This window comes from Aedes albopictus, chromosome 2 (assembly GCF_035046485.1).
Source record: "Aedes albopictus strain Foshan chromosome 2, AalbF5, whole genome shotgun sequence".
NCBI classification, from domain to species: domain Eukaryota; kingdom Metazoa; phylum Arthropoda; class Insecta; order Diptera; family Culicidae; genus Aedes; species Aedes albopictus.
In genome coordinates, this window is record NC_085137.1 from 248,713,748 (window position 1) to 248,730,990 (window position 17,243).

At 42.9% G+C, this 17,243-nt stretch overlaps 3 protein-coding genes across 4 annotated transcripts in view; 2 read left to right on the top strand and 1 right to left on the bottom strand.

The window, feature by feature from the left end:
• Window positions 1-535: 535 nt before the first annotated feature.
• On the top strand, window positions 536-4,726 carry LOC134286455 (uncharacterized protein K02A2.6-like). The gene has a single exon (XM_062848067.1). It carries the CDS (start codon window positions 536-538, stop codon window positions 4,724-4,726), a length of 4,191 nt encoding a protein of 1,396 aa, XP_062704051.1.
• Window positions 4,727-5,961: 1,235 nt separating this feature from the next.
• On the top strand, window positions 5,962-7,142 carry LOC109424261 (BOS complex subunit TMEM147). The gene is made up of 3 exons (XM_019699348.3): window positions 5,962-6,141; window positions 6,247-6,388; window positions 6,449-7,142. Exons 1-3 carry the CDS (start codon window positions 6,065-6,067, stop codon window positions 6,917-6,919), a joined length of 690 nt encoding a protein of 229 aa, XP_019554893.1. The 5' UTR covers window positions 5,962-6,064; the 3' UTR covers window positions 6,920-7,142.
• LOC109433261 (uncharacterized) overlaps window positions 6,935-17,243 on the bottom strand; it is a 29,135-nt gene continuing 18,826 nt past the window's right edge. For both annotated transcript variants that reach the window (XM_062851486.1, XM_062851483.1), the window contains one exon: window positions 6,935-7,303. In XM_062851486.1, the coding sequence (XP_062707470.1) occupies window positions 7,227-7,303 (77 nt within the window). In that variant the 3' untranslated portion in view covers window positions 6,935-7,226. The remainder of the gene's footprint in view (window positions 7,304-17,243) is intronic.

Consider the following 17,243-nt stretch of genomic DNA (forward strand, 5'->3'; position numbering starts at 1 on the left):
TACTAATCAGCCGATTGCATAGGTTGTTAATTTTAATCAGGTGATTCGTAGGTCAATCCCTGTGTAAAGCTCCCATAAGCGTCGGTGCAACAATTGGCCGATTTATCGACCGACTTGATCAGAATTATGTTTAATGGGGCACTTGACAATTTTGCGGCGCACGACGGCAAGATCAAATGGAAAAATATTCAAATTATTGCAGACTTCATGACAAATGGACTATCACACATTTTTTTTGTACGCCTAAAAAGTCTGATAAAAGTGCACATTTGCCTCGGATCGTCTCGACGTCTTTGTGTTATACCTTTGCTATTATTACTACCATACTACAACCTTGTCCATACCTATAAACACATACACCTTGCTCCGCGCTGTTTTGACGTTTCATTCTTGCTTCCCCGCGCGCGAGAGCATGTGCTCAGTTTTCCCTACAAACTAAATTGTTAACGTTGAGTAATAAATAAATAGTTAAGTGCTAAATCAATTAGCTGTTGTGTTAATTATTCGGCCAGTCACAACAGTTCTGGCGACGAGGATGGCGAACGCAGAAAATCCTGGTCGAAGTGCTGCTGCAGGAGGAGGAATTGCCGGTGCAATCGGGCCGGCGGCTGTCGCTGCTGCTGGAGCTCCGCCACCAAACTTTGCCATTGATCCCTTCGACAAGAAGAAGTTGAAGTGGATGCGGTGGATGGAGCGGCTGGAAAATGCATTTGCTATCTATGGAGTTGTCGACCCGGCGATGCAGAAAAACCTGCTTCTGCATCATATGGGATCGGAAACGTACGACATCGCCTGCGACAAGATTGCGCCAGACACTCCCCGACAGAAGACGTATGCCGAGATCGTCGATGCCCTGGAAGGATTCTTCAACCCCCAGCCGTTGGAAATTAGTGAAAATTTCCGTTTCAAGTGCCGCCGGCAAGGCGATTCGAATGCGGCTTCGCCCGATGAGACGGTCGACGAGTATTTGGTGGCATTGCGGCGCATCGCCGTCACCTGTAACTTTGGCGCATACCTCGAGACGGCCCTTCGGAACCAGTTGGTCTTCGGTATCAAACGGAATGACATCCGAAGCCGGCTGCTAGAGAGGAGGCAGCTGACACTCCAAGATGCCCGGGACATAGCCGTGAGTATGGAGCTTTCCCGGAAAGGAGGTGCGGAAATCGAGGGGAACCTCGGCAAGCAGGAGGTAAACGCCGTGCACCGATCGACTGGATTCAAAGGTAAAAAAGAGAAGCATAACAAAATAAACGCTGGGGGAAAGTCTTTTACTAAAGTGGGACAAAGTGCAAGCGATTCTTCTTGTTTTCGCTGTGGGGAAAAGACGCACTTTGCAAATACGTGCAGGCACAAAGATACCGTGTGTTCGTTCTGCAAACTGAAAGGACATCTTGCGAAAGTGTGTATGAAGAGATCCGCCTCCGGGAGGTCGGACGCGAGCCGTGCCGGGAACAAAACGAATGCGGCGCAAGCGAACTATTTGCACCAATCCGGTGACGGTAACGATTGCGAAAGTACACAAGTGCGGGAAGTGTGTACCGTGGACACTAAACTCGGTAGTGCGCGATTCTGGTTGGACATGCGAGTGAACGGAAAGAACATTCGGTTCGAAGTGGACACTGGATCGCCGGTTAGTATCGTGAGTGCGAAGTGCCGGGACAGATACTTTTCCGAATCGCGGATGCGTGGTTGCACCACAAATCTTGTGAGCTATTGCGGTACCAGTATCGACGTACTGGGAATAATCGATGCGAGTGTCGAATACGGAAGTGGAAAAGTTACGTTACCGCTATACGTCGTGGACTCCGACAAACATCCACTTCTCGGGCGCGAGTGGCTAAATGCGATTCCGGTCGATTGGAACAGTGTACTCCAGAATCCGGATGCGGTCAACGAGATTACAAATGCTACTTCAACCCGTGCTGCTGCGCTGAAGGAGGTTTTGGGAAGATTCCCGAAAGTGTTCGACGACTCCATCGGGAAAATTTGCAGTGTCCAGGCCAGCCTTCCGTTGAAGAACAATGCCAGGCCGGTGTTTCTGAAGGCGAGGAAGATTCCCTTCAACTTGCAGAAGACGGTGGAGGACGAATTGGACAAGCTCGAAGCGGAAGGAGTGCTGACGAAGGTGAACCAAAGCAACTGGGCCACTCCAATCGTCCCGGTGAAAAAGTCCCAAGGCCGTGTGCGGATTTGCGGGGACTATAAACAAACGGTCAACCCAAACCTGGTTGTGGACAGACATCCGCTACCAACCGTGGATGAACTTTTTGCGTCGTTGGCTGGAGGGAAGAAGTTCTCCAAAATCGACCTCGTTCAGGCCTATCTGCAACTGGAAGTCGCCCCGGAGGATAGAGAGATACTCACCCTGAGTACTCACCGTGGCTTGTATCGTCCAAATCGACTGATGTACGGCGTCGCTTCGGCGCCAGCGATCTGGCAACGCCAGATGGAAGTGATTCTTCAGGGAATCGAAGGAGTCAGCGTATTTCTGGACGATATCAAAGTCACAGGCCCTGATGATGCAACACACCTCCGACGTTTGGAAGAAGTTCTGCGGCGACTAGACCAGCACGGCATTCGGGTGAATAAGGACAAATGCGAGTTTTTTGTGGATCAAATTGAGTACTGTGGCTATCTCATCGATAAAGATGGTATCCACAAGATACAGAAAAAGGTTGCTGCGATCCAGGAAATGCCTCAGCCCAAGAACAAGGATGAAGTCCGGTCGTTCGTTGGACTGATAAACTATTATGGAAGGTTCTTCGAAAACCTCAGTACGGTACTCTACCCTTTGAACAACCTCCTCAAGAACGACGTGCCGTTCAAGTGGACTAAGCAGTGCGAGGAATCGTTCAGAAGCGTGAAGAACCAGATGCAGTCCGAGAAATGCCTTGCTCACTACTCGCCCGATTTGCCGTTGATCCTTGCAACAGACGCGTCACCCTATGGCGTAGGTGCGGTGCTGAGTCACCTGATGCCGGACGGAACGGAACGTCCGATACAGTTTGCTTCCCAGACGCTCAACCGAGTTCAGCAAAACTACATGCAAGTAGATAAGGAAGCATACGCGATCATTTTCGGCGTCAAGAAATTTTTCCAGTTCCTGTACGGCCGGAAGTTCATGCTGATCACCGATAACCAAGCGATATCCAAGATATTCGGAGAGCACAAGGGACTGCCGGTGATGTCAGCTCTTCGAATGCAACATTACGCAACCTACTTACAGTCGTTCGACTACGAGATCCGTTTTAGGAAGTCTGCCGACCACGCTAACGCGGATGCAATGTCCCGGATCCCTCTTTCTCAAGCAGATCCGGAGAATGTGATTGAAGAGGTCGACGTCATCGAGCTTAACCAGATCGAGAAGTTGCCGTTGACTGCTGCGGAGCTGGCTCAGGCCACGGCCGAGGACCGGTCGGTGCGGAATCTCATCCAAGGAATTAAGCACGGCCAGCCAGTGGATCCCAAAGATCGCTTCGGGGTGGAACAAACCGAGTTTTCACTCCAGAAAGGTTGCCTTCTAAGAGGAATACGCGTCTACGTACCGCCGGCACTGAGGAGGAAAGTGCTGGACGAGCTGCACTCTACCCATTTCGGAACAACCCGGACGAAGTCATTAGCTCGAGGATACTGCTGGTGGGTAGGAATGGACCACGACATTGAGGACATGGTTTCCAACTGCGCCGAGTGTCAATCGGTCAGGCCGGAACCTGCGAAAACTAGACTGCACTGCTGGGAGACGCCGACAATGCCGTTCCAGCGGGTCCACGTAGATTTTGCGGGCCCGTTTCAAGACACGTACTTCTTTATTCTGGTCGACGCGTACAGCAAGTGGCCGGAGATAAAGGTGTGCAAATCAATCACGGCGGAGAGTACGGTGAACATGTGCCGGGAGATATTTGCCACCTACGGAATACCATCGGTTCTAGTCAGTGACCATGGTGTTCAATTTACGTCGGAAACTTTCCAACAGTTCCTGCGAATGAATGGTGTGGTACACAAAATGGGAGCACCGTATCACCCATCGACGAACGGGCAAGCAGAGCGCTACGTGCAAACCTTTAAACAAAAGCTGAAAGCTCTGAAGTGTCCGAAGTCTGAGTTCAACCTGGAGTTATCAAACATACTGCTGACCTACAGGAAGATGCTGCATCCGTCAACGGGCCAATCGCCGTCAATGCTGATGTTCGGTCGTCAGATCCGCTCAAGACTGGATTTGATGCTGCCGAAAAACGAACCGAAACCTTCTGAAAACTTGACTGTACGAGTGTTCCTGGACGGAGATCGAGTGCGAGTGCGAGACTTTCTCTCGCGTGACAAATGGAAATTCGGAAGGATCGTCGAGAAGGTCGGCAAGCTACGCTATTCTGTGCGCCTGGACGACGGAAGAGTCTGGGAGCGCCACATCGACCATATTGCTGGAGTTGGCGCGAACATGCGTGAAGGTTTGGTGAATCCCCCTAGGGAGGAGGTATACACTGAACGAACACCATCTACGATTGCAGTTCCTGCTTCGGTGGCAACCGCTACTGAACCGGCTGAAGAGGCGACTACTGGTGAACGACCGGTGGTGCACGCTCAACCTACTACGTCAACTGAGGCTGTTCCTGAACCAGAGCCGGGACCTTCGGCAACAAGGACGCCGCGATCTGGTAATGTAGTATCCGCACAGCCCCTCAGGCGTTCAAATCGAGTGATTAAACCTCCCCAAAAGTTAAATTTGTAATTCTATCGATGCATTTTTTCAAAAAGAGGGAGAGTTGTTATACCTTTGCTATTATTACTACCATACTACAACCTTGTCCATACCTATAAACACATACACCTTGCTCCGCGCTGTTTTGACGTTTCATTCTTGCTTCCCCGCGCGCGAGAGCATGTGCTCAGTTTTCCCTACAAACTAAATTGTTAACGTTGAGTAATAAATAAATAGTTAAGTGCTAAATCAATTAGCTGTTGTGTTAATTATTCGGCCAGTCACAACACTTTGGTGCACTCATTCCTCCAATTATAAGGAATAAGACTTATTATACCGCATTTAGTTCACCACTGGCCTGCGAACTGCGACTTCATAAGTGCGAAAACGTAAATAAAAGTGCGTGATTGAATAAAATCAGGTTGATGTCTTCGGCGCACTATTTCTTCAATCTATGGTGAACAACCCAACAAACATTTTTGCTGTACAAGAGTGGAACAAACAACTCTTAAGCAAACTTTAGCTTAAGAATCTGTTATTCAGCTAGGTCTGTTCCTTGGGAAGTGCTCTGAAGACACCGAGTTGATTTGATGCTATCGCGCACTTTTATTAGCGTTTTCGCACTCGTAAAAACTAGTGCGATAGTCCAGTGGTGAACTAAATGCGCTATATAATAAGATATATAATGATCTTAAGATTTAATCGTTGATTTTGATGATTGTTCCTTTTTCTTTATCACTTTTGCATGATATTTACAGCAAAAAATAAATGCAACTCGCCCGATGTAACTCATTCCGATGTACATACTAAATAATCAATGTAATCACGATTCCTACGTACGATTACATCCTTTTGATGTAAAATCTTTTGTTTTTATGTGTACATCGTCCGATGTAATATTCATGCAATCGACGGATTCACCGGGTTGCAGCAGTTCAGATGTAATATTACACAACAGTTTTTTTTTCTGTTATATGTAGCAGCGGAGCAGTGTCGATGTTTCCAGCGTATTTTTTCCATGAATTAAGTAAAAACAAAAACATTGGACGCCATGTTGAACCGAATGCTGGGTTGATGATTCTGAACCTTCGTCGCTTCGTCATTCCCCTGGTAGATTTCAACGAGCGTGTTGCAGGAAGAGCTTGCATATTGAACACATCTATTTCGGCGAGTTTTCATTCGGTTAAACTGGTTTTTTGGCTGCGTTCTTGAGGGGCAGTCGACTGTCAGTCAGTCGTCCCGGTCCCGTCGTCGTCCGTGTTGTCATTTGTTGCACACTTTTCGCTAATCGGTCGTCGTGCAATTTCAGAAAGTGTTCAATATTTTGTAAATTATTATCAACTTATTTGCAGTGAAAACTATTTCAAAATGACGCTTTACCATTTTGGAAATTGTGTTGCACTAGTTTACGTACCGTACTACATGACCTACAAGTATTCCGGCCTGTAAGTGAGGTTGTTGTTATGGGGGGCTATCCATACAGAGTTTTGGTAGGAGCTACTTCTTAATCGAATTAATTAAAACGATGTTCCCTAATTTATTAAAAACAGATCAGAATATGGAGCGTTCTGGAAGTGCATTCAAGCCGGTGGAATCTATATTTTCACCCAGCTTTGTAAGATGCTGGTCCTCGCGACATTCTTCCCCGATACGGACAGTTTCACCGGGGAAGGCCAATTCAACTTGATAGCGGTGAGTGTTGCTGTAGTAAATTATGAAAATCTATCTATATTTCGCCTTTTTTCTGCATAGGAGTTCCTCCGGTGCAGTGTGGACTTGGTGGACCTCCTGGGTCTGGCATTTGTCCTGTCGAAAATTCCTGGAAAGGGACACAGTAAACTTATCACTGCCGGGCTCGGATGGGCCACTGCCGAGGTGATTCTGTCACGTGGTCTGATGCTTTGGGTCGGTGCCCGTGGCGCCGAGTTCTCGTGGATCTACATCCAGCGTTGTTTGGAATCAAACATTCTGTTGGTGCAGCATCTGGCCACGGCTACTCTGTTGTGGTTGTTTTCCCGACACGATCTCGAGAAGAAGTTTGTCCCGCTGGTGATCGTACTGCTGGTTGCGATTTCCTTCCGTGGCGTGTGGCTTGAAGGAACCCTTCAGGCGCTGGCAACCGGACCGTGGTTCGGCCTGGGCCTGAAGGCGCTCGTCACCGGTTGCATCGGATTCGTTACGTTGCATATCTACTCCGGGCTGGCTCAGTCCATCGGATTGTAAAGGTAACAGTACTAAATACATTTACTCTAAAAGGGATTAGGGTCAAAAGGTCGTAAATCGAAAAAAAGCAAAGCATGGAATGAATTTAAATTTACAACATTCTATCATAGAATCACGACAAGAGAGTTTTATTCTGTTCTCATAATTTATTTGTTTCACACAATTGCGCTGCATTGTGAGCAGTTTAGACCAAAACCTAATAAATAGTAATAAATAATCTCAATCGTGAGTTTGGTTAAATCTTAAACTACGAAATAATTTAGCAATTCTGGCGGATGACAGTCCATATCCAATGAACATGAATAATTTAAGAATAAGGCAGGATGTCGGCAATTTCGTTCGATTCGTGTTTGCTGACTCTAAGTTTCCGCTTTGCGATGAGAGCTGTGAAGAACAAAGATTACTTTCATGAGTATTCTAAAAGTTATTACAAAATACCGTGAGTATAAAAAGGTTTGGATTACTTAGTTTAGTAAGTGTAATCTTATCTATACATGCATAAGACGGGCTTGGTGGCCTAGTGACTACTGCTTCTGATTCGTATGCAGAAGGTCCTGGGTTCAATCCCTGGCCCGTCCCTTTCTTCCTACGTTGTTTGCGTGGGTCATCAGAACCCGTTTCTCAGAGCAAAGCTTTTTTGGTTTCATTTCGGTTCCTGAGTATCTGTGCAAAATTTGAGCGCGATCGGTGTCGATCTTATACAATCTCAACACATTTCAATGAATTTTCAAATTCTTTATTATTCACATCACATCTCCTACAGGGAAGAGATGATATCTATGTATCGAGATGCCAGCGACTCACCGACGCCCTCGTAAATAGAAAGGAGATGGGATGTAAGGAAGTGGTCTGAAATTCAGTATGATTTGATTAAGTTATGCGACTACATTATTACGTAAACTTTTTCCTCATTAATAGTGAAGCAATACCGATTCATCAAATTTGATCGAATAGCCGAAAAACAAGCTTCTGCGAAAGTAGCCGCCCATGTTCGAAATTAACAATAGGTATGTGGTAAAAGAAATAAACCAACATGCTCATTGCAGTAGCCTCCGCGATATCATTAGAATCATTACAGGATGATATTAACATAGTTGCAATAATGCAAATGCAATGAAATATAAACCATGGAACATGCTCACCAAATTTTGTCACGAAGTTGGTGAAGATGGTCCTCTCAGGTTTCTACAACTCGTTACGTAGTCTCCGTTGATTTCACAACATTTATTAACTATCTTTGAAATATTGGATAAACTATCCTATGACATTCACACCCATCCTATCACGTCGATGTGCACTCTTCTGGTTTAGGGTCAGAAAGAATTCAGCAGCGTAAGTTCCCGCACAACCGGAATTAAATAAAATTTACGATGCAAAGTACTTGTCTGGCTGATGTAACACCGATATAACGAATAATACTATAAACAAACAATCGGAAATGATCCCTATTCTGCATCACCACAAAGAATTTTGCGATACGAAGCAGCTGAGCCACTCGCGAAAAGTTCCATTTTTTCTACACAAAACTAGTTTCTTCGTCACTATCTATTGAGCATTACACTGCCGTGAATCGCAAGTCAGTCCCATCTGCAAAAAGTAGGCATTGAGAAAATGGACTCTGAAGTTTTCACATTCGATTTCTATGTGAAACTTCGAAAAATCGCCACAAATTGAAAACTTCTGCGATCAACATGAAACTTTCACACATTGTTTCAAACGTGAAAACGTAACACTGAAAAATATTAAAGTAGCTAAAACAGTCTTAGGTTTTGTAGTGGAGGGTGCACAAGTTCGTAATGGGACTGACTTGCGATTACATTTCATTATGGGACTATCTGACTTGATGTTGTTTTTCAATTTTACTGAACAAACTATATATATTTTTTTTTCACGCAGCTGAAAGATCAACCGAAGAAAGATCGAAAACGGGCATTAACTCATTTTTGCCCAAAATGCAGATGATACTGACTTGCGATTCACGACAGTGTATGCCTTCTCCCAAAATTTGAGCTCAATTGGTTGAAAATTGAGACTGCACAAGCCCTTCAAAGTTTGTATGGGAATTACTATGGGCAAACGGTGTTTTTGATTCAATCGACCGTAGCATTTTCCCAAATGCACTAGAGGGTTAGTTGACCCTTAGTACTTCTAGGCTACTCTATTAGCTACAACTTTGTTAAAGACCGCATTCAAATTGGACGCTTCAATAATTAGTTATCGATTTGTATCAAACTGGAGGAAATATAACAGTGATCCTCCAGCTTCTTAGTAGGCAACATTGCTTCATATGGTGCCAAAGATAACAGACTGAAATTATGGCTAATGTTTCACTGCAAAATGCAGTGATGCCCAACGAATAGTTTAATAGTTTAATGAAGCATGCGATTTGAATGAAGTCTTCGGCAAAGTTGTAGCTGATAGAGTAGCCTAGAAGTACCAAGGGTCAACTAACCCTCTAGTGCATTTGGGAAAATGCTACGGTCGATTGAATAAAAAACATCGTTTCCCCATAGTAATTCCCATACAAACTTTGAAGGGCTTGTGCAGTCTCAATTTTCAACCAAATAAGCACAAATTTTGGGAGAAGGCATGGAATCTGGTTTCGAATCAAATAAGTGGTGTGGAGCAAACACGATTTTTTGAACCACGCTACTGTCCATCTGAGGAGTGCGGACTCAATCAGTTTGTATCTTCAAAATCGACATGGTTGGATTTTCAATTTTCTTTGAGTGCCACCCTTCCCCTCCGTTGATCGTTTCTCTGGAAACCAACGATCGTAGTAAACAAAACTGATGTTGTATACAAGCTGTCGAAGTCATCTAACGTAACAGAACGTAACTAGTTCGGTTAGGTTCGGTTCAATCTGAAATCCATAACCTTTTTTTCGCTTCTAATTTAGAATTAAATACAAAACTCAGTGCAGCTCTCTAAATTATAACAATAATCATCATTCGTCGTCTTATAATGTATTGTACTGTGAAGAAGTGTAATAAAAATAGCCGAAAGGATAATACTGTGAGTTTCTACCGCTTTCCTGAGGACCCGAACCTAGCTGGACCAGTTCTGCTAGAAAGTCACGAAAAAACCGCTATTTTTCGAATATTTAACGTAAATGTCACGGGCTTCCTTTGAAAAATGCCAAATGATATTCACGGTGAATATCATTTAGCATTTTTCAAATGTGGTCCGTGACATTTACCTTAAATATTCGAAAAATATCGGTTTTTCCGTGACTTTCTAGCAGAACTGGTCTAGCCGCACAAGTTTTTCATATACCATATTCTCAGGTTCAGCTTCTAAAATTAGCTGTAGGCGATTGAATTTAGATATGACAAAATGAAATTTTCAACACTGCTCGTGACGATTCAGAAGCGTTGAAACCAGCCGAAAATAATTATCAAGCGTCAATAGACCACATAAATTTTTTGCGAAGCTAATGAGTGATATAAAAGTGGGAGAAAAAGGCCATTGGAAGCCATGGCAAACGGCGGCCGTAATGAGTTCGAATGCAATTCTCAGGCTCCAAAACTACTTTTATGCAATTTAGTTTCATAATTTATATTTTATATAACTCATTTTGGTATCATAATGGCCAATTTTTCCAAACTGGTTCATTATGCAACTGAAATGAGTTACATAATGAAAAATAGTTGTGTAATGTTCATAATGCAACTCATTTGAGTTGCATTATGAACATTATGCAACTCAAATGGGTTGCATTATGAAAAAATCATTGCATAAAATTTTTTTTGCAATTTCTCATCGTAATAGGCTGTTTTACCTCACGCAAATCTGACAGGAAAAGGCCTACTTTCCCACACCAAATTATCAGTGCTGTAATGGTTCATTACAGCACTGATTTGCGTTGCGTAATGAACCATTACAGCACTGTTTTCAGTTTTGATCAACTTCTTGATGTTTTCTGGACGCAGGTTTGGAAAATTGTGACAACTGCACAGTATAACCTGCTATGATCAGACTTTCTTATGGCTATGAACATCAATGTGCAGTTTGATGTATAAGTTTTGTTAAAAACTATCCTCAAGTGGTAATTTATGAAATTGCAAAAAACGATGTACGCATCTCGGTGCAGAACTCGATTTTTACAGCACTCGTCGTACTTATCCAACTCGGCAAGCCTCGTTGGATAAGTGTACAACTCGTGCTGTAAAAATCTTCATTCTGCACCTTGTTGCGTAAACTACTAGTATGGAACTCGTTGCAAAACTCGATTTTTTCAGCACTCTTCGTATTTATCCAACTCGGCAGGCCTCGTTGGATAAATGTACGACTCGTACTGAAAAAATCAACTTTTTGCAACTCGTTACATAAATAACTATTTTGAATCCCTGGAGTATACTGTACTGTATACATCACGATTTGTACAAGACTGCCTGGAGAACTTATTCTCGGTCATTAGATACAAACAAAAACGTCCAACAGCACTGCAAATGAAACAACATTTAAGATCTATTACTCTTTCACAATTCATGCATGTCCCGAACAATAGCTCGTACGACATTGATGAGAGGGAGTATCTTTTATCGTTGGAGGATCTGATCAGAAAGCGACCGAGGCCGGTCGAAGCAGATGGACCAACTTTACCAAAGCGTGTTCGAGTAGATTCGATGTCAGAAGCTCAGGGTAATTTACACCTTCTATAACTACATAACTTTGTCTGTGACATAACTATCTGAATTATGTATATTTCATCATTTCCTTCTTTTCTTATAGTGAATGGTAAGCAATCAAGCAGTTCGCGTCAAACTTTAAGTTCAGCCAGTCAAATCATGAGGTCGGCAGATAGAGCTAAATTAAATGTACTCTTCCACCGCTGTACAAAACTGGTTACGAAGTTAGCCAAAAACAAGGAAATCTGTGATGACTGCCTTCAAAAATGTAAAACTTCAACGCCATTCAACCCAGACATCGCACGTTATACAACATTAATGATGAAGAAATCTGAAGATTCTCCTATTTTTCCCACCCAGAAGCTGTTCATGTACTTCATTCAGTTGGACGAGAATTTTACGCAGATCAGGTCGGAATCAACGGAACCTGTGACCTACCGTGCAAGCCTACTAAAATTATCGCCAAATTTTACTGATCACTGTCCAGCGCTGAAAAGAAGTGCAACAATGTTGGTAGTTCAACAGAGGTTGGAGGCTGAAAGGATTTGGAAGACCAGGAAAACAAGACATGACAGCCGTAGTATGGTGGCATAGAATGTATTCTTGTTTAAATTAATAAGATCTTAATACAACACTTTATAAGAATGAAGAATCAAAATTGTGTTTTATTTAGAAATATACAGATGTCTCGGTTAGCTCCCTCTTATCGGAAAATATAACTGTTTTCTCAGATGTGGATGTTTGAATTTATCACATGGAAATTATAGCAAATGTGAGGTTGCAAACATTTGAGAAGCCACGTAGAGTATCATGTAAAAAAGGGCCTGTCAATAAACTACATAGATTCTCAGGTGGAAGAAGGGTTCTAGCCAAAGACTCTGACCAATTTTGTATAGACAAAAATTCACGAAGGAGGAAGCCAGTTAACAAGTATTTAGTTATACATGGTTCTACCTGGTCCTACCAGTGCGTTTTGTCTATGGGCTTTAAAGTGCACCTAAGCATGTATGGGCCGACGATAACCATTAAACTAGGCTTAGTTATAAAGTTAAACCTGGGTAAAAACAAACGGAAGAACAAATAGGACTCTTAGCAAACATACTCTCTCTAGTCGTGTTTCACATCATCTCTCATCATCATTCATAAATTTCCCCTCCATTTTGTGGTTTCTACGAAACCGGGCATACTATGATGATTTTTCAGCTGGTTGCAGTTTGAAAGCAGCCAGGCTGCTGTCAAACCTTCAGTCCGCACACCTCAGCTGTCCATAAACTACGTAGACTCAATTTTGGTAATCTCAGTCCCCCCCCCTCGACTTTCGTCCATACAAAATTATTGAAACTTGTATGGACAGTAGACTTTGGCCAACCCCTCCACCCTCCGTCCCCCTCCGAGTCTACGTAGTTTATGGACAGGCCCCTAGACTGATTAAAGCAACGATGGACGGTGTGCGAAACTGCGTATGGGTTTCGGGTGAACTATCCAGTTCATTCGAATCTCGCCGTGGATTGCGAAAAGGCGACGGACTCTCATTCTTACTCTTCAACATCACTCTGGAGGGTGTAATGCGACGAGCCGAGGAACGATTTTCACAAAATCCGGTTAATTTGTGTGCTTTGCGGACGACATGGACGTTATCGCCAGAACATTTGGAACGGTGGCAGAGCTGTACACCTGCCTGAAACGCGAAACAGCTAAAATCTGGTTGTGAATTCCTCAAAAACAAAGTACATACTGGTAGGCGGAATCGAACACGACCGGATCCGCCTGGGTTACGATAGACGAGGATACATTCGAGGTGGACAAGAAATTCGTCTACCTCGGATCCTTACTGACAGCTGACAACAACGTGTGTCGTGAAATTCAAAGGCGCATCATCAGCGGAAATCGGCCCTACTACGGGCTCCAGAAGAAGCTGCCGTCTAAAAAGATCACCCACGCACAAAATACACCATGTACAAAACGCGAATAAGGTCGGTGGTCCTCTACGGGCACGAGACATGGACCACGCTCGAGGAGGACCTGCAAGCACTCGGAGTTTTCGAGCGACGCGTGCTAAGGACGATCTTTGGCGGTGTGCAGGAGAACGGTGTGTGGCGGAGAAGGATGGACCACGAGCTCGTTGCACTTTACGGCGAACCCAGCATCCAGGAGGTGACCGAAGCCGGAAGGATACGGTGGGCAGGCCATGTTGCAAGAATGCAGCATAACAACCCTGCAAAGCTGGTATTTGCTACTGATCCGGCTGGCACAAGAAAACGTGATGAGCAGAGAGCACGATGGGCGGATCAGGTGAAGCATTGAGCGCGACCGAGGATGGAGAACGGCAGCCACAAAACGAGTATTGTGGCGTACTATTGTTAGTTATGTCGAGCTAAAGACACTATGTGCTAAAACTTTTGAGCTCAATTCAAATTATTTCTTTCGGGTGTCAAGGTTGTTCGAAGCCTTTTTGAAAAAGATTCTCTCACTCCAAAAATTATGAAAATTGATCAATTTTTCGAAAAGTTATGACAAAATGTTGGTTTTTGATCAAAAAATTGTAATATGCGATGGTCCTTCCAACCCATGGAACGGAATTGTAATGGAATCGAATTCGATATTTTATTTTGGGGCGTAACTTAGTAAATTTTGAAGATGCTTTAGCATGTATAACTTTTTGCAAAAAAGATTTGGAAATCATATTTTACACATAGCGGGGAAAAAGTTCGAATTGTGGAGCAAGAGTTCGAGTCATGTAGCAACTTAAGGTGAAAACTTAAAATTCTGCAAAATGTATATATCATCTCTAAAAATTATGGAATTAGTGAGAAAATTCGATCAAAGTTGAAAAAATGTTGTTTCATCTGAATTTGGCGGAAAACTACTAATTTTTGGTGTAGTAAAATTAACCCTGATTTGGGTAAAATCCAGATCGAACTTTAAAGTGTATTTCAGTTTAGCTTATGGATGGTAGAATCACCACACGGTATTCATTTATTTTTATCTGCTTCGATTACTTGAAAAAAAAATTGAATTTTCAACTAAGGTCGAACTTTTGCCCCACCTTACTCTATTATACTGCCCATAACTGCATATTTGTAACATTTGCATATTTTGCTGGTATTGAGTTAATATTGGGAATCATCATCAAATCACAAGTGCTTTCGACCACCTGAATAAAAAAATTAAGTTTGTTCTAGGATTTATGAAAAAAACATCAAGTCATTTTGTCTCATTGACCAATGTGACCGCATAATAGTCACACTAGGAAAATAGACTGGCTTTGACTCGTGACATCAATCATACTGAGGTCCGATTTATTTTTTGACAATTCCCCCAGCATACAGGAAGTGCTGTAGAAATTTTTATTGATATACGACTGATGACAAATTAATGGGAGATTTTTAAAATTTCGATTTATTCCTATACTATCTAAAGTTGCAACTTTGGGTTCCATTTTCTCCAATGCCTACTTTTGTCGAATGTTACTGTTATGCGGTTATGGGCAGTATAGTGGGTCAACGTTGTATGGGGAAAATTAAAATTTGATCGTATCAACCCGGAACAAAGTTTTTTCAATCTATATTAGCGCCCAAAATAACTGTGAAAAATTTGAAAACGATCGGTTGTGCTCGCGTATTCCGCATTGCAATTGAAATTTGTATGTAATTTAGTATGGTAAATAGTTATTTATGTAACGAGTTGCAAAAAGTGGATTTTTTCAGCACGAGTCGTACATTTATCCAACGAGGCTTGCCGAGTTGGATAAATACGAAGAGTGCTGAAAAAATCGAGTTTTGCAACGAGTTCCATACAAAATTTTATGCAATGATTTTTTCATAATGGGTAATTCTCGCTGAGACCGGCCCACTATTTACACCTTGTCTTCAAAAATGTTTAAAGTGCCGATTTTCTGAAAGCCCTCGCCTAAAAAGTAAGAAAAATGCATTTGGTTACTCAAATTGATGGACCCCCCGTTAGTTAGAGCCACAACAATTTTGGCAGACCCCTCGATTTTGGTCAAATGGTGGCTCACTTAAACCGTTATAACTCGAAAGTTTCTACAACAACCACCTCAAAACGAATTGTTGTTGAAAAGAGGAAAGATAGAGCTACTATTTACAATAATAAAAAATTGGGTCGGCCATATTGATTTTGGCCGCCATCTTGGATTTTTATACCAAAACATTTTTTTCACCATGAGGGCAACCACCGATTTTCAAAATTTTTGCACCAATTAAAAACTGGGACATTTATACATAACATATCAAAAAATTAGAGATGTCTTTTTCTTCTTTCGAAAGTTATCTGCAGTTTTATAAATCAAGCCACGTTTTCTCCATACATTTCCATGCGCACCAGCAACGACATGCAACAGCATCCGAGTTTACGCCTACATGTATACACAAAGGCGCGTGCCTTAAAATTTGGCCAAAGCGGAGGTTCGTTTCCGTTTTTGACTGTTTCTCAATGATGCGGGCATTGTTTTTTATAACTTTTTTAGTGTTTTGAAAAGCTTAAACTTCCAGCTTTCCATTAGTGGGTTCAGAATTTAAATTCGTGTTTGTAAACACTGCGAAATAACGCTGCATTTATGTCAACGGCTGGCACCGGGCCCGATGCGAAAAAGTGGCATGATTTACAAAACGGCAGATAACTTTCGAAAGAAGAAAAAGACATCTCTAATTTTTTGATATGTTATGTATACATGTCCCAGCTTTAAATTTGATGGAATACTCAGCGCAGTAGACACGGTTCCGGACCGTCGCGAGATTCGTGATATGACGAAGAAAGATCAACACGTATAGCTTCTTCAACTTACATCTATTCGGGGCAACAGATTAGTACGGACTGATTATTTTTTACAAACATAATATACATCGTCAAGTAAACACACATTAGCAGTTATGCTTCGTCAGCTGTTTTACAACACATACAAACATCTTAAACCAGGGGGCTGACACTACATTTCTCCAACACTCCTCCTTAGTGCAGCCCACATAACCTTACCGAACTCCTCCTGGAACAAAACTCCTCCTGGATCAAAAACTCCTCCTGGACGGATGCACTTTTCCTACTGTGACAGATAGTACAAACCATCCGATTTCGTTCCAACAGCAACAACAGCACCACTCTTTAGGATCTGACAATCTCTCGGGCCAAACACGACAGAGTATCCTTGGTCCGTAATTCGGCTAACAGAGAGGACACTTCCGACCAAACCTGGCACATACATCAACCCTTTGAGATTAATTTCCACCGTTTCGCCTTCTGATCCACGTCCAACAATTCTTCCTTGCCCAGTACTTTTGGCCGTTACTGTTCTTCCGTCCGTCAACGAAATCTTCTCTCTCCATGGTGTTCTATCGGTAAAGTTTCGTAATGAACCAGTCATATGTTGAGTACATCCGGTGTCGATGATCCATTTTCCTTTATTCACCTCGTCACTTCCGGTAGTTGTCGTAAAGCATACTCCTCTACTACTACCGCTACTTCTGGTATCCAAAAATGGAACAGTTTTTGCTTTCATATCATCTTTCCGCTTCTTCACATCGGCATGTTTTTCTTCCAGCGAAGCAGGACAGTTCCTCCACAAATGGCCTTCCAATCCGCAGTGATGGCACGTCCAAACATTACTACTCTGGTTCCTGAACTGCACGGTGGACTTCAACACTTTCTCAGAAACATTTTCCCAACTCCGAGTTTCACAT